The 16,336-nt window shown below is 40.5% G+C and overlaps 2 protein-coding genes and 2 long non-coding RNA genes across 4 annotated transcripts; 3 read left to right on the top strand and 1 right to left on the bottom strand.

Annotated features, from left to right (window-relative positions):
• The first annotated feature begins 628 nt into the window (after positions 1-628).
• Positions 629-9,077, top strand: meltf (melanotransferrin). Its single transcript, XM_068319587.1, has 16 exons — positions 629-891; positions 1,070-1,224; positions 1,719-1,818; positions 2,666-2,851; positions 2,950-3,106; positions 3,287-3,354; positions 3,442-3,626; positions 4,164-4,329; positions 4,416-4,558; positions 5,065-5,161; positions 5,250-5,444; positions 5,845-5,998; positions 6,572-6,639; positions 6,728-6,915; positions 7,413-7,605; positions 8,300-9,077. The coding sequence occupies exons 1-16, from the start codon at positions 843-845 to the stop codon at positions 8,365-8,367; spliced, it is 2,172 nt and encodes a 723-aa protein (XP_068175688.1). The 5' UTR covers positions 629-842; the 3' UTR covers positions 8,368-9,077.
• On the bottom strand, positions 4,871-5,910 carry LOC137598974 (uncharacterized). Its single transcript, XR_011036739.1, has 3 exons — positions 5,809-5,910; positions 5,237-5,420; positions 4,871-5,153 (listed from the first exon to the last, which is right to left on the bottom strand). It is a non-coding gene; the product is annotated as an uncharacterized lncRNA (long non-coding RNA).
• Positions 9,078-10,070: 993 nt separating the features above from the next.
• LOC137599378 (uncharacterized) lies at positions 10,071-11,235 on the top strand. The gene is made up of 3 exons (XR_011036804.1): positions 10,071-10,388; positions 10,474-10,841; positions 10,996-11,235. It is a non-coding gene; the product is annotated as an uncharacterized lncRNA (long non-coding RNA).
• A 3,394-nt stretch (positions 11,236-14,629) lies between these two features.
• fkbp2 (FKBP prolyl isomerase 2) lies at positions 14,630-16,214 on the top strand. Its single transcript, XM_068320178.1, has 2 exons — positions 14,630-15,231; positions 15,806-16,214. Exon 1 carries the CDS (start codon positions 14,778-14,780, stop codon positions 15,192-15,194), a length of 417 nt encoding a protein of 138 aa, XP_068176279.1. The 5' UTR covers positions 14,630-14,777; the 3' UTR covers positions 15,195-15,231; positions 15,806-16,214.
• The last annotated feature ends 122 nt before the right edge of the window (positions 16,215-16,336 follow it).

Raw genomic sequence — 16,336 nt, forward strand, 5'->3', positions numbered from 1 at the left:
AATAATTAAATCCATTCCATATTTCTATATTTATCTTTCTCTGTTTCATATTTATCACCAGATGACTGCAGGAATATGTATTTAATCATAGATCCTCACATGCTGCAGTTTCTGCTTCTGGAAGATGCTTCAAAGTTTGGAGTAACATCCATAACCTAATGAAAACTGTTTGGAGTAGCCTAAAACACCTGCTTATTTAGATATTTTTTTTAAAATAGCTAGAAAACTCTCATTACATATAGAAACAATATGTAATGAATGAAAACCCAGAAGGACATTTCCCAGAACACCCATTTCATTCTACCAGAATATTCTTTTGCTTTAGGTTTAAGTATCCACAACTATGAATAAGTGACTTCCCCAACCTCCATGTTCTGTTCACGACAGAGTTCTAAAGTCAGGGATGAAGTCAACGTTGGCTCCCAAAGCAGGTAAACAGACTCATTGTGTGTGCAGACAGAGCTGTGAGTCACTGACCAATGGCCTCACTGTGTAAGTTTCCTTCACCCATCAGTGGAAAAGCACCACACGAGTGGCAGAGAGGAGTTACGGGAATGTAAAGGTGGAGTTCTGACGGGCTGTAAAAGAAGTCTCTGTCCAGACTTTGGCCTGCAGCCAGATAGTAGCAGCAGAGACATGCCAGTCCAGATACGAGGAGGAAGCAAGCTTCATAAGACTCTTTTAATTCTTCGACATTCTGCAGATGACTGAGTTGTAAATCACTAAAACTGTGGACTTTAAGCGTTAAGATAGAAGTTGGACTTTGATTCAAGACTCATCATATAAAGTCGAGGAGAGGGGAAAGAGTTCACCCCAGAGAGGGAGACAGAAGTGAGGAGGCCATGGCCATGTGGAGGACAGCCGTAGCGCTACTGCTGATAATACATGCTGGTATGAGTTGATTTAACATTGCCAACATAAAGTACTATAATTTGATATAAAATGTCACATTTTTCATTCATTTTGTTGATTTTTTAATGTGTTTTTAATGAAAATTTTTTTTAATGATGACCATGCTTTCATTATTATTTGGTGAAGTAGTTTTAAGATGAGTTCTCCTCCCTGTCAGTGATCGGCCAGAGAAGCATCAGGTGGTGCACCATCTCAGATGCTGAGCAGAGAAAATGTACCGACATGGCCGACGCTTTTGCCAAAGTCTCAATCCGCCCATCTCTCGGCTGCGTCAAAGCTGCCTCGGTTGAGGGTTGCGTTCAAAAACTACAGGTAAGACGGTAACAACATGAACTTTTATAAAGCATATTTACTTTATAGAGCAAACCAGGGTGAATGATGTCTCAGTACTTTAGTTTGACAGACGAATCTTAGTGGTCTAATCAGTGTTGAGTCACTTTGGAAACAAAACAAGTTATTAATTGTCATTAAAGGAGAGTTACAGAACATCCAATCAGGCATCAGATAAGGAGACAGAAGGAAAGTTGCAGTAAATGTTTTTACTGGTGATATTATGGTTATCATACCAGGAAGCTGTAAATGTTTGCCTTTCATAATCAGACAGTAAAATGTCCAGGTTAGCTGAAGATGAAAATGGGTCATACATTGTGAATTATGTGCTTTTCAATAAGGAAGTACCAGATATTCTTAAAAATGAATGCTCTTCATGTTCATTAATCTGCCCATATGATTGTTTCAAACATGCCATATGGGTTCTTATTTCTGGTATTTTAACAAGTTTTCTTTCTTTTTTGCTGTGTCTGCAGAAGAAAGAAGCAGACGCCTTGTCCATGTCCAGCTCTGACATCTACCGACAGGGGAAGACCGCTGCCTTCAAGATGGCAGCCGGCGAAACAAAACCTGATGGTAAGAATCGTAAATCCATAAATTGAAGGGGTTTTTTTTTCAGATTTTTTTCTTTACACACATTGACATGTAGAAGGAAAGAGATAAAGGCACAACAATAAAGATAGACATAAAGCAAAACGTTATTACATGAAGGTTGTTCTGCACTCAGTTCAGATGCCACTGTCATATTTTGAAAAATTATTATTATTATTATTATTATTATTATTATTATTATTATTATTATTATTATTATTATTATTATTTCAGATGGTCTTATTTAGCTTACCTAGGAATTAGACGAGAAAATGGAAAAATTGAACATTTCTTTGGCTATTAGCATGAGCACTGAACAAAAGTAAAGAAAAAAGCCCAAATATGTTGCTTAATCCAATTAATTCACACTCTTTCTTCGTACATGATTAAAAAGTTTTGGGGAAGTTTAATGCCAGAACCAGAGGGTGGCTGCTTTTCCCAGTGTCCAGTCTCTGTGCTAGGCCACGTTAACCTATAATTATCCATCAATGTTCGAGAGCAGCTTCATCTCGGCATAGAAATGAAGAAACATTTTTGCCAGCAGAAAAAATGCACATTATTTGGATAAGAACAAGCAATCAGTAGCTCAAGTGATGCAACATATAAAGAATTTACCATCAATCAGCTTGTAATGACTCTCCAGACAGATTAGAGTGGGACGAACCGGATAAATTCATACACTGTCACACCTGTGTATAAATTCTGTACTGCATGAGGGATAATTCTAAACAGGATTGTTAAACTGGTCGTTCATTTAAAAGATTTTATTATGGTGTTAGACTTCTTCGGGTTCATATCAAGTGTGTTAATATTAAGGCTGTTCTTGCTTCAGGTACTGGATCTTCCTACTATGCAGTTGTTGTGGTGAAGAAAGCAAAGAGTGGCATCAACATTAACAATTTGGAGGGAAAGAAGAGCTGCCACACCGGGAAAGGTAGAACAGCTGGTTGGAACATGCCAGTGGGATACCTAACAGACCAGGGCTACATGTCTGTGATGGACTGCGACTTTTCACAGGGTACGGAACATACTACTGTATATACAGTCTGTACCTACTCACATGCAATCATAAAGGCATATGGAGAGCTGGACATGTGTGTTTGCTTGTGTGGTCAGGTGTGGCAAATTTCTTCAGTGCGAGTTGTGTCCCTGGAGCAACTGCTCCCGAAGACCCGCCGTCTTTGTGTCAGCTGTGCGTAGGAAACGGGAACGGATCTCACAAATGTGAATTTAGCAGCAACGAGAATTACTTCAGCTATGCAGGAGCCTTCAGGTAATGTACATAAATATGCCATACTTGAGCTATGACATAATATGATATGATGTTGGGATATTATTTCTGCACCAAAAGTACAGGATATGGAAAAGCAATATTTCTATCCATAGAGAAGTTTTGCTCAATCCCAGCTCATTGGAAATCATGCACTTAATCTACGCCTACAATTTTCTGTAGGTGTCTGGCTGAAGATGCGGGAGACGTCGCCTTCATCAAACACACAACCGTCGAGGAGAACACCGATGGTAACATTTTATGTTCGCTTGGCGGACAGCCTGTAAATACTAGCACTGGTGGATTGACACACTTCAACCAGTTGTTGTTCTCACCAGGTAAAGGCCCAGTCTGGGCACAAAGTCTGAAGTCGTCTGATTATGAGCTCTTGTGTCGCGATGGCACCAGGGCTGCTATCTCTCAGTGGAAAACCTGCCATCTGGTTCGAATCCCCTTCCGTGGTGTCGTAGTGGGCAATGACATCAATCCCTCCGTGGTCTTTAACATGCTGAAGGATGGAAATGTACGTCCAGAGAGTTCACTGTGGTAACATTCACACTCATGACCGCATCAACATCCTCTCTGGGATTAAAATATGCCTTTGCACATTGCACTTTGGCACGCTGTCCTGACATCATCTCATTTTTCCCCTGTCACCTGAGTTGACAGGGTGAGAAGAACGTCACAGGGCCAATTATTTTTAATAGATAGTGCTATTAAGATAATTATCTGAAGGGACATAAGAAAAGACAAGGACTCGCTCAGAGATCACGTCTCCAGCAGCACCATTATAACCAGGCCACTGTTGCATCGTCATACTCTGGGTGTGACACAGACACACACACACACACACACACAGACACACACACACACACACACACACACACACACACACACACACACACACACACACACACACACACACACACTAAGTGATCTGCTTGCCTCTTGCTAAATTAAATAACAATAACTATTTCTGCAGAAAAAATAAAATAAATTGTTCTCATTTTAAATCTTTATCCAAACTTTGAGTTACTTGAGTGTAACTGGCTTTCTGCAGGACAAGGCAGCCTTCGACATGTTTTCATCTGCGGCTTATGGAGGAGGAACTGTCCTCTTCTCTGAGATGACGACCATGTTTCTGTGGGCGGAGTCAGAGGACCCCCAGAAGTGGATGGGCCCCTACTATTACAATACTATGAAAGCCATGGACTGCAAAGCTGAAGGTAACTTCTGTCAGTCAGTCTATCCATCCATCCATCCATCCATCCATCCATCCTTCCATTTAAATATTTATTTCTTTGTTTTCCAGCTTCCTTGCGGTGGTGTGTGTTGTCCAGTAATGAGCAGCGGAAGTGCGTTGACATGGCCACAGCTTTCCAAAGCAGAGGTCTGACTCCAGCCATCCAGTGTGTCCACGGGGAATCTGAGACTGACTGTATGAACAAAATAAAGGTACCCCAGCCGTTCATTGCAAATGAAAACCTGACAGTCCTGAGTTACATGCTAGCTACTCTGTGAGGCCACACTTAGGTGCACTGGTGCTGGATTCCAGCATCATCATATGAAGACGCTCACCATAACAGCTGACATGCTGTCATTAAGCAGTTACCAAGGTCATCATCTACTTAGATTGTTGCCATTCCAACATTTACTAATACTAATATATTTAAAAAACCAAACAGTTGAGGTTGACGACAGTATTATTCATTTTGCAAATACTAGATTGCAAATGGAAGTATTTACTCATTTGTTATTTGTTAGATGTTATGACGACACTAAAGGTCAGGAGATCGCCACGATTCCTACAAGGGGATCATGAATGTCTATGAGGAAATGTTGTTGCAGTCTGTAGTCAATGGTGAAATCCACTCAAAATCCACAAATATGAACATGGTGGTGGAAGAAAGTTCAAGACGTGATGATTTAAGTCAGTTTGTTTTCTTATCACACCTGTATAGAACAAAGAGGCGGATGCAATCACTCTGGATGGGGGTTACATCTACACTGCAGGAAAAGACTACGGCTTGGTCCCTGCCACCGGCGAGAGCTACACAGGTAAAAAAAAACAAAAAAAACGATTAAAGACACATACAATCATACAGTGTTGTTTCAGAGTCTAGATGCAGTTACCTTTTGTCTCCAGTGGACCGTGATGGCGCCATCTACTATGCGGTAGCTGTGGTGAGCAGGAACAGCCAAGACATCAGGAATCTTCATGACCTGCGTGGACGTCGCTCCTGTCACACCGGATTAGGTCGCACAGCCGGTTGGAATATTCCAGTATCGACGCTGATGGAGAAAGGCCTGATCACACCTGAGCAGTGTGAGATACCCCAAGGTGAGTGTGTGAGCTCAAGTAGTCAGGACCATGAGTGTGGTAATCGATCACAAAAATCAGATCTAAAGGGGACGTTTTCAGTTTAAGGTGCATTGCTACATATGATCCATGAATCAGAAAAATAATAATTCAGTATTAGATATACTGTAACTGCAAAATTTTGAATTAAACATTTTCTAAAAGCTACATTTTTTTCTTTCTTGAAGCCCAAACTGATGCCTCATTTCAGCTAAAGTTTTGCTGTAATTTTGCTTCAATTTAATGGATATTGTCAATATGTTTAATTAGTATTTTTAAGTTTGAACCCAATAAACTTTGTAATCTTTCTTGAAATTTATTTTAAGTTTAAATTTTCCTTACACACCTTCATTTTTTCCCCCCTGTTTCCCATGATGCTTAGCGGTTGGAAAGTTCTTCAAGCAGAGCTGTGTACCAGGTGCCAACCAACGTGGATTCCCAAGCAACCTCTGTGATCTGTGTATAGGAGACACTTCAGGAAAAAACAAGTGTGAGAAGGGAAAAGACCTGTATGACGGATACAACGGTGCCTTCAGGTACAGGAAACCACGACACCCCAAAACCCTGCTTTAATGTGACGTCTTTTATTTTATCCATCAGTTTGACATTACAGACTCCCTAAATGCTACCTGTTGCCATGGCGAAGTAGCAACTTAGAAGCATGAATTGAAAATGTAGAAGATTCAGATTAAATTAGGAACTTCCAAACGTGCTGATGAAAAGCTAGGTCACACGTCTTGGTCCATGAAATATAATGGAGGACAACTTCATACGGTTTTTACGGTGTAATCAATATTTATGAAATCCCAGGAATTCCATAATAATTAGAAGATGCTATTCACCGCATTTTGGAAGCGAACTTATCAAGTATCAAGTAACTTTAACAACGAAAAAAAGGCAATGGAAAACAACAAAAAACAATGAAAAATGATGTGGAAAAAATGCTGGCAAATAAAAAAAAGAAGAAAAAAAAGAACAATTATGGAAAAACAATAAAAAATGAAAAAATTATGGAAAACTATAGAAACATGGCAACAGGGTTGAAATAACTATTGTCTCCAAGTGAATGGTTTTCTTTGTCTTAACCCACAAGCTACTTCTCTTTTCAGGTGTTTGGCCGAAGGAAAGGGAGACGTAGCTTTCATCAAGCATACAACAGTCTTCCAAAACACTGATGGTAAGACACAAGGCACAGAACATCCACTCTGTGGCTTTGGTCATTTCAGGTGACCAGATTAACCCAACTACTTTTTGCCTCTGCTCAGGTAACTCGACCGAACAGTGGGCGATCAACCTCAAGTCTACAGATTTCCAGCTGCTGTGCTCTCAGGACACTAGAGCTGATGTCATTCAGTTCAGACACTGTAACCTAGCCAGAGTTCCCTCCCACGCTGTGATGGTACGGCCCGACACCAACATCCATGCTGTTTATGGACTCCTGGACAATGGACAGGTAAGATCATTCAGTTAACAGATTTTGTGAAATATCTATTTTGTATCTGTGATTTTGGCAACAATGAATCGCAAAGGTAATTAAAATCATGTCCCAGGTAAAGACCAAGCTGCAAAAGCACTTTCTTCTTCCTTGTTCCATAATCATTTGCTCTTTACCTGACCTACATCGCCTCCAACTGTTTCTGGTGGTATTGCTCCATTTCATCCTCCTCGTCTGGATGTTTGAGCTCCATGACAATGTGGCTAATTATTTTCAAATTTGGTCCGAATAAAATCCAAACTGAAACAGACAATAAAAAAAAGCAGAAGTACAAATTTTGCAATATTTCTTTTAAAAAATTTACAATAAAAATAATATGGGACACAAAATTCTTATGATCATAATGGACATATTCTTATTTCAACCTCATGTTGACTTTTTACAGTGAAATAAATGCCTAATTTCAAAGTTGCTTCATGTGTATTGAGTTTCTTTCCATCTGGGTTTCCTTGTAGGTTTATTTTGGCAGTGATACAGGAACTGGTTTCAAGATGTTTGACTCGCAGGCATACGCAGGCGCAGATCTCATCTTCAAGGACTCCACCGTTCGCCTCGTGGGTGTTGGTGACAAGAAGACCTTCGATACGTGGCTGGGACAGGGCTACATGGACTCACTGGTGAACTTGGACTGTAACTCCTCAAGTGCAGGTAAAAAAGAGAAAGACCAAAAATAATTCACCCACTAACCTATAATTAGGGAACTAAAGGATAGAAGGTGGGGCCACAGGGACACTGGCCACAGGGACACCATTTAAAATCTGACTGGCTCCTGAAGTGCCATCTCCTGATTTTATAACTTCCCATTAAAATTATTTTTTGGTAAATATACATTTTACTATATTAGGAAATATGGAAACTTGTTGTGCATACTATGTACTTGCACCCTAACTAGTTGATGCAGTCTGTTACTATGGCAACAATGGCTGATTTTTTACCTTGTGCTGAATAAACCTGTTCAGTTCAACCAGTCCAACCGCTGTGGACTGGTATAAATGTTGAACCATGCCCCATACTGCAGGCCAGATTGAGGCACTCCTTGCCAGCTGTGTTCTGTCCAATGTCCAGATTGAACAAATGAGATACGTGTTAATTATTTATCTTCAGAGGCTATTAGCTCCACTCAGATATGTTGGACAGTCAGGTTTGCTTCTCATTGGTCTTACTTATTTTTTTTTTCACTCAAAGGAGGATCTAAATATTCTTTCACATCTAGACAATGTGGAGGAACAGATGCTAGCTTCTATTGCAATATAAGTCACCAAAACTTCTCATCAAAAGATCTGCCTGAGATATGTTCTCATGTAAAACCTCTATAATATCCTTATTTCTCTTCCCCTAACAGTGCAGTCTTCTGTGTGGCTGCTGCTGACGACTCTGTTCGGCTTCGTGATGACCAGCCTCTGGATGTAAAGACCTCCTCCAACCTTCTCTTCACAGCGTCCAGCTCTACTGTCTTTACACCAATGTTAACGTAGGAAAATTCAAATTAGCCCCACTTTCCTGGAGACCCACTATTTCTATGTTTGAAGGTGTGTTTTTTTCCTCAAAATCTCACAATTTCTACCTGATTGCATGATATTTTGAGAATGGCATGTGTGGCCTGCGTTTTGATTGAAATGGCGCTCATATTGATGCAAATAAAGCGCAATGTTAATGTGTATAAAATCATACATATTCAAGATTGCAGTTGCTATGTGCTCCCACTTGCTTTCACACAGTTTAAGCTTTTTCTATTTTTATTTCTATTTCTCTATTCTATTCTTTTTCTATTACTTTTATTGTTAGATTACCTAGATTGCTTACTCTGTTTCTATTTTGCCCCATCTTCTGATCCAAGTCACCCCAGAAATGATTCCTGCCATATCTGCTGTGCTCCCTTCTACTTAATGCTCTTCAAAAGTTGTTTATTTTCTTACAGATTTATTTTTATATGACGTTGAGGTGCCATATCAGTGTATATGTACTTACGTGCTTTCAGAAACATCCTCTTCCTCTTGATAGAGATTTATTTCTGTGTGAAATGATGTAACGTGTGACTAATATTTAGTTGCCAGACCAGTGCGTCTGCATAAGTATTACTATATAATTGTCAGATTTCAATAAAACAAAGCCACGTGACAAAAGCAGTTGTTGAAAACCTATTTCTGGAGACTTTAGTGTACATTTCACTTTGTGCTTCAAACTATTTAATTAAGAAGTCATATTGGAACAATTTACACGCGCTAAAAACCTTTTGCTTGCATCATAAATTTAATTTCCTCAGTTTGATGCTTTTATTTTGAGCACAAACCCATATCGGTGATACTGCCCTCCTGTGGTCAATGGCCGTATTACATATATGAGCTTTACTCAGTTTTGGTGTCCGAACCAAGATGAACAATCATTTACTTTACCTTTAGGAAAATCTGACCAGAAGGAGAGACGGGGGCTACTGCTAGTTAGAATTTCAAGCAGTTTTATGTTTGTGTACATTTCAAATGGTAAGACATGTTAAAGTCCATTGCTGATAAAATATTCAGAAGACTCTCGATGGTAAATGCGTTTGAGGAACTACAAATGCTTCATTTTCATTTGATCACAGCATGACGGCAACACGTCTCGATGAAATATTCTAAATAAAATTTCAGATAATCAGTTTAATGTTGCTCTACATATCCTAACAACTCAAGTATTACTGTGTTTTTTTTTTTACTTGATAGAAGGTAAACTTTTGTTAAGATGAACGAAACGAATTAAAATATTTCCTTGAAAGTTGGGAGTGCATGAGACGCTTTTGGTTCGATGTAAATGGAGAATCATCATTTCAACGTGCAACATTCTTGATTGTTGGATAGGTTAAACCAACAAACTCACACTTACAAACCAAAAACAAAAAAAAATCACAAAGACAAAAAGACACAAAAAAAAGTTTTAAAAGAAAGAAAATACAAGCAAAATGAGACATGCATGCTGAATTCATATTTGAGCCCTGACCTCGGGTAAATGTACGCACACCACTTCCTGCTCAGTAAATACATTTCCTACCCTCTTGTGGCCATACTGAGTAACTACAACAGCAACAATACAGTAAAGTGTGGCGGGATAGTGCTACACTCCCCACCGTGAGGGGGTAGTGTGGCAGACAAATAGCGAGTGGTTCCATATAAGTAGACCTGGTCGGACCCTTCTCCATCCCTTTTCCGCTTCCTCTTCCTCCTTTACGGAGCCGACAGCTGGGCGTGGCAGCGTCTTGCGATGAGCAGTTTAAGTTGCAAAATAAGGTATAGGCATGCTCGCTCTCCTCGATTTATTCAGTGTATGGGCCCCGTGTTTACTCCGGTTTTGCCCCGTCCGGCTGTGTGGTGTTACTGGGACCTGGGCTGTCTCCCTTGGGCCGGTGTGCGTGCGGTGCGCTCCTCCTGCCGCATGCGACACCTCAATCCTGCTCTCCGGTAGGAGGTTTATTTGTAACTTTTGTTATTTTGTAATGTCTTATATTCATATTTTAATTAGGTTAATTGCTTTTTTTTTTTGCAGTGCGCGGCCGTCATTGCCGCTGAGAGCCTCATTGCTGTTTTGGTTCTTGGTTCCTCGTTCTTCCTACTTTTTCTTCCTGCATCTGTGTGTCTGCTCCGGGGTTTGGCTCATCTGGAGGCCCCCACCACCATAACCCGGCGCTGATTCGGCCCATATCGGGGCCAGACCCCATTATCGGTGGTCAAGGCCGTATAATACGGCGTCCTCCAAAGTCCTCAACGTGAGCCAAGAGAGGCCGTCCCGACCCTCTCATCGACGCTGAGCCACTACCCCCTGGAGGGTGGTTTTAATTGGAGGGGCAGACTCTCCCCATTTTTTCAGTTTATTCATTTGTTATTTCTTCCGTTGAATTATTATTGATCAGTTTGGTGGGTTATATTGGATTTATTTAGTCATCCCCCCCCCCCCTCTTTTTGGATAATTTTTTTGTTGGACAGTTGATTTTGGGTTTACTGCTATTTGGTTATAGTGTGTGAGGGTTGCCTTGCTTTATTCTAATTGTGTTCTTTTTTTCGTTGACAGGTGCTGAGGGCCCAGAGCGGCCGCGGTTCCCCTGGTGGTGGTTCCTTATTCACGTTTTTAGTTTGCTGTGTCACAGGTGTAGTGTAGTTTTTTTGGGATATCTCCCCTTTTTGTTACCGCTGTCGTGGTAAATCCCAGCCGTGTTTTAGGTAATCCCTCATAACACTCATTATAATCATACTCGTAGTATTCATTTAGTCTGTCCTCATTTTAAAATGTTTAATAAAGGTTTTTTTTATAATTGGAAATCACACTCTTGTCCTGTGGAATGTTCTCAAACCGTGTGCCTTGGATCGATTTGAAGCCTGTGAAGTACTGATATACTTGAAGTGCAACTTCACCAAAAGCCTTGAACCAACATAATAGTAACGTTGAATAGCTTTATATCTGTCAAAATATTCCGTGGAAAACCACACGACAAAGTTATTTCGGAAGACGTGTCAATAATGTTATTCCACGTTCTTGAAGAATCTGTAAACGTAATGCCCTCTTGTGGACATGGTGGGTAACTACAAAAACATTGAAATAAAGTTAGACGTTGTTAGATAGTCAATAACTTCCTGTTGTGACTATCAAAATAATTGTAATCGACGAACTGGCGTTCTCGTGGATTTTTATTTAGAAACTGTAGTTTTTCCACTTTCAAAGCTTTGAGCCGATTCTTTTTCTTAGATACGGTTTCCCCAGCTTTGAAGAACACCCCCTCAGGGCACAGAGGACGCTGGTGTTGCCAGGTACTGATTTGCGAGGTGGAAAAAGTTCGGATAGGAGCTTCTGTCATCTTCCCATGAACTCAAAGGATCCGAGGAGATTCCACATAAAGGTGCGGACAGATACCGCTGCACCTCCACGATGGCACTTCTGGAGGCTCTCGTCTCTTCAGCATTCCTGTCAAACAACCTCCACATGTCAGTGGCGGAAAATAAAACATAGAAAATATTCTTCTCCTTCGGCTTTTCCCTTCAGGGGTCGCCACAGCGAATCAGTGTCCTCCGTCTAACCCTGTCTTCTGCATCCTCTTCTCTCACACCAACTACCTTCATGTCCTCTTTCACTACATCCTTAAACCTATTCAGCCAAAGGATATTATTTTCCTACCTTGAGAAGATGCAGCTGGTTCTGGCTGAGCTTCAGTTGAAGCCGGCGGCTTCGCTTCTTGGGGTCGATTGCGCAAAAACGCCGCACATTCGGATTTCAAGCGACGCACAGCTGACTCGGCATTTGCAGGGCTCTGGATCAAGGAGTGAGGCCAACGAAAAGACGCTTGGGGTCTCTGTCCCACAGAGCCTCTCTGTATCGCATAGGTGTTCTGAATATAACTGAATTACAATTTAGTGTTTATCCTTTCTTGCTCTATTTTTAATATACATAATAAGAAATTGATTTATAACTATTGATTCTTGCAGGGTTCAATATAGCAATCAGAGTATACTATACACTATACCCATGCCTGACTAGGCCTGTTTATTATTTTATTTCTATGCCAATTAGGATTTTTCTATTTATATATTCTTGATGGGTTATTTATTAATATTTCTATTTGGTGTTGTACTACTTTCAATGTGCTGGTGCTTTCTGTGTGCCTTTTCTGTGTTTTGTATACTCACTGTGCTGTGTGCGAAGGAGAAATTAATTTCCCTGATGGAACCTCCTTAAGGGATAAATAAAGTTATACTCTACTCTCTACTTTATCATAAAGATGTAGATTACGACATGTTCATGCATGTATATGTAATATAAATATGAATTGATGAATGAATGAATGAACATATTTTTTGTGCATGATTTACACGAGAGAATTACGGCCACCGGAAAAAAAAACAAAAAGTCAAAATTCTGACTATCTCAGAACTGACTTGTTTTCCATTATTATTTGTATATTTATATTCTTATACAATTCACATGTTAATGAAATCAGAATTGACCTGATAGGGAACGAAAACCGGAAACTTGGTATTTTGGCAGGAACGAAAACGAAAACTTTATATTTTTTAATGTTCCGGAACTTTTAAATAAAGAAAAAAAATACATCGACATTATTTTTTAAATATGTTTTTATTTCTTTATTTTTTTGATAAATCTGTGCTCAATCCTTCGAAGTCCTCATCTTCGGTGTACATTGAATATCTCGGCAATTTCACTATTGCTGACCGTCACGTTTCCGGGTGTCTGAATTTCAAGACATTTGTTCTCAGAACATAACAGCGTATTCTTCACAGGCACATCCAAGTTTGTACAGGGTGATAGGCAGGGTACACCCGGTACTGATCACCATTCATTCACTCGCATGAATTAAGGGTGATTTACAGTCACAATTTATTCCACACTGCAAATTTTTTTGGACATATCTGCGGAAAACATGATGATGAGGGTGAATTGACATGCAAACACTGAAAGAACCCATGTCTAGATTCGAACATTAAACTCTCCTGCTGAGGAAACAGCGCTTCAATCAAACTATCGTTATTTTTATATGATTTAACCGGTGAGGAACTCTATTCACAACCACTGACTAATCAGTCAGTAGCTACGGTTGCAGGTTCTTATTCCCATTGTATAATTCTTAACAGGTGAATTATAAACCCTTGAGGACATATTCCCAGTATCCTACGGTCAGTCTGTTGTATTCATTTCTTGATCTTTCTAGAGCCGTCCCTCCATCCTTCCTTGACTTCATTCACAAACGTGTCTCTGACTTTTCCCAGCCGGCTGCCGACCTCTCCCAGGCTACCAGGGAATCTACCGGTTTCGTCCACCATCTGCTTCAGGGTATCGGACCGCAAGACGCGCTTCGACGTGTCCCGACCGGCGATCTGAGCCCTGGTTATGATGTAAGCTGTGATCTGGGCCGCCCTGCGGATCGGACGGGACTCTGCCAGCTTCTGGACGACGTGAGGATGATTGAGGAGACTGGATAACATACGAAACAGCATCTTGTTTCTTGTGGAGTGTTGCAGGAACTACACCGACACTTAGCTTAGCCGGCTAACGGTGAGGTCCCGTCGAACACCTGTGTATTCCTGTCCTGTAAGGAAACAAACGTTCACCGTCAGTCAGTTATAGATACTATTATTTATAATGTATTTGTTCAGTATGTTAAATATTAAGAGTAAAGCATAGAAAGGTAACTTACTTCCGATGACTCTTGGTGACCGCTGTGTCGAAGCGGATGACATAACAACCCGGAGTCAGTCGGAAGTTAGTTTCAGAGTCGACGTTCCCCGGAAGTGCGTTTCTTCTTCTACGTCTTCTGCAAAACAAAATCGGTGTGACGTCACCACCTGGTCGCATCTTGCAGTCTAGTTCTAGTTTTTTTTTAATCTAGTTTTTTCAACAGGAAAGTAAGTTACATTTGTCGTAATAATATGGACTTTAATATATAAAACAATTAAAGGAAAAGTAGTAATCGACCTTTGCCTTTTTGACATCAACAGGTTTCTGTTTTAGACCTGGTACCAACATATTGCCTCGAGTGAATTGTATACTTTAATTTCTTCCAACCTCAAAATCCTACAACAAATGAGTAGAAAACGTTTTGGAAATGAGCCTTAGCCGTCGAATCTCAAACCGACTTCAATTAGTCAGTCATGTCTTTCCGGACTTTTTTTCTGGTAACGCCACCAAACCAACTACTTCCGGGGTTGTCTCAAGCGCGTCTGCTGACGGTGCCTAGTTTCCTGACGGATTTCCTTTCTAGCTCCGCCGGATTCGCTCCGTAGACCTCTAGCTCAGATTTCCCCGTTTTCCGACAGAAGCCCGAACGCCGCGCGTACACTGCAGCCATGCGGGTGCTTCTTTTGTTCGCAGTAACGGTGCTGTCTCTGAGCCCGATGGCTGTGAGTGGAGCGGAGAAGAAGAAACTGCAGATCGGGGTCAAAAAGCGGGTGGACAACTGCCTGGTCAAGTCCCGCAAAGGAGACGTGTTGAACATGCATTACACGGGCAAGCTGGAGGACGGCTCCCAGTTTGACAGCAGCCTCACCCACAACAGACCTTTCACCTTCACTCTGGGAACCGGTCAGGTGATCAAGGGTTGGGACCAAGGCCTGCTGGGGATGTGCGAGGGGGAGAAGAGGAAGCTGGTCATCCCGTCCGAGCTGGGCTACGGAGACCGCGGAGCGCCTCCAAACATCCCTGGAGGAGCGACGCTCATATTCGAAGTGGAACTGCTCAGCATCGAGAGGAGAGCCGAACTTTGATGAAGACAAGATGACAAGGAAGGCAACTTTTAGAAACGTAACTATAACAGATCTTTCAGGCCACCGCCCATTAATAATTTAAAATGAAGAAAACACAGACATAGATTTGACAAAGATTGACATTTAATTTCGGCATTGCTCAGTTATACCTAACAACAATTGAGGTCTTACAGTATTAAAATTTATAGAAGCAAATGTGTAAAAAAGAAAAAAGAAAAAGTAATCACCGAGCTTTGCTGTTTAGTCTTTCCTAATGTGACCATGCAAATCACAACACATGATCAGGTTGAGTTATTTCGGGTACATTTGGCATTCCATTAATGCACTGATGTAAAACAGATTGGTTTTGAAGCAAAGAAAGTGATACGTGTGATGAGAAAATAAGACTCTTAAAACTATATTTGCCTTCAAAATAGTAGAGTTCTGTAAGAAAATTGTGTAGAATGTGTAAGAATCCTGTTATCTTGCTTTTTATTGATCTGACCTCCTGTTTTTAAAGATTTACTGTAAACAACAATTGAAAGATAATGAACCCCATTCTGTTACGTGTGAATTGATACATTTGCTGTATTTTGATGATGTAAATATTTATATCTGTCATTTTCTTCCAGGTTCCAGAACCTGCTGCATCACTAAGTGAGCGATCTGACATCTGATGAAGATTACATGACAAGTGTGCAAGTGGAGTTCACGACAGAGCCTTTCACTGGTTTATAAAGTGACTGAGTTTAATTGATTGTGTCACGTAATAGTAGAGCAACCTGGATGTCTTTGTTTAAAACAATAGTAGAACTGACGATGAAAAGCCAAGACCTGGTTTGGATTCTAGGCTGATAATAACGTTGCAATGTTTCAGCTCACATTTGGATTTCGTTTTTTGTGATTCTTAGAACTGTAAAAATATGAACACAGCTGTTTTTCCTCTCACCAATGTGTTTTGTAGTCAGTGTCAGGTGGTTGATGGATTAGGAAAAATGTTTATATTTGAGTTATGATAATAAAATGTTGACCTTACTGGAACTACTGCAGTCTGAATTTGTTTTTGCCAGACAAGTAAACAAGTTTATTCAGAGTTCCTTCGTATAAATTTGTACACTTCATACCTTTGTGTATCTCATGCATGTATAGTTCATACCCTGAAA

Source organism: Antennarius striatus, chromosome 7 (assembly GCF_040054535.1).
Source record: "Antennarius striatus isolate MH-2024 chromosome 7, ASM4005453v1, whole genome shotgun sequence".
In the NCBI taxonomy this organism is placed as follows: Eukaryota; Metazoa; Chordata; class Actinopteri; order Lophiiformes; family Antennariidae; genus Antennarius; species Antennarius striatus.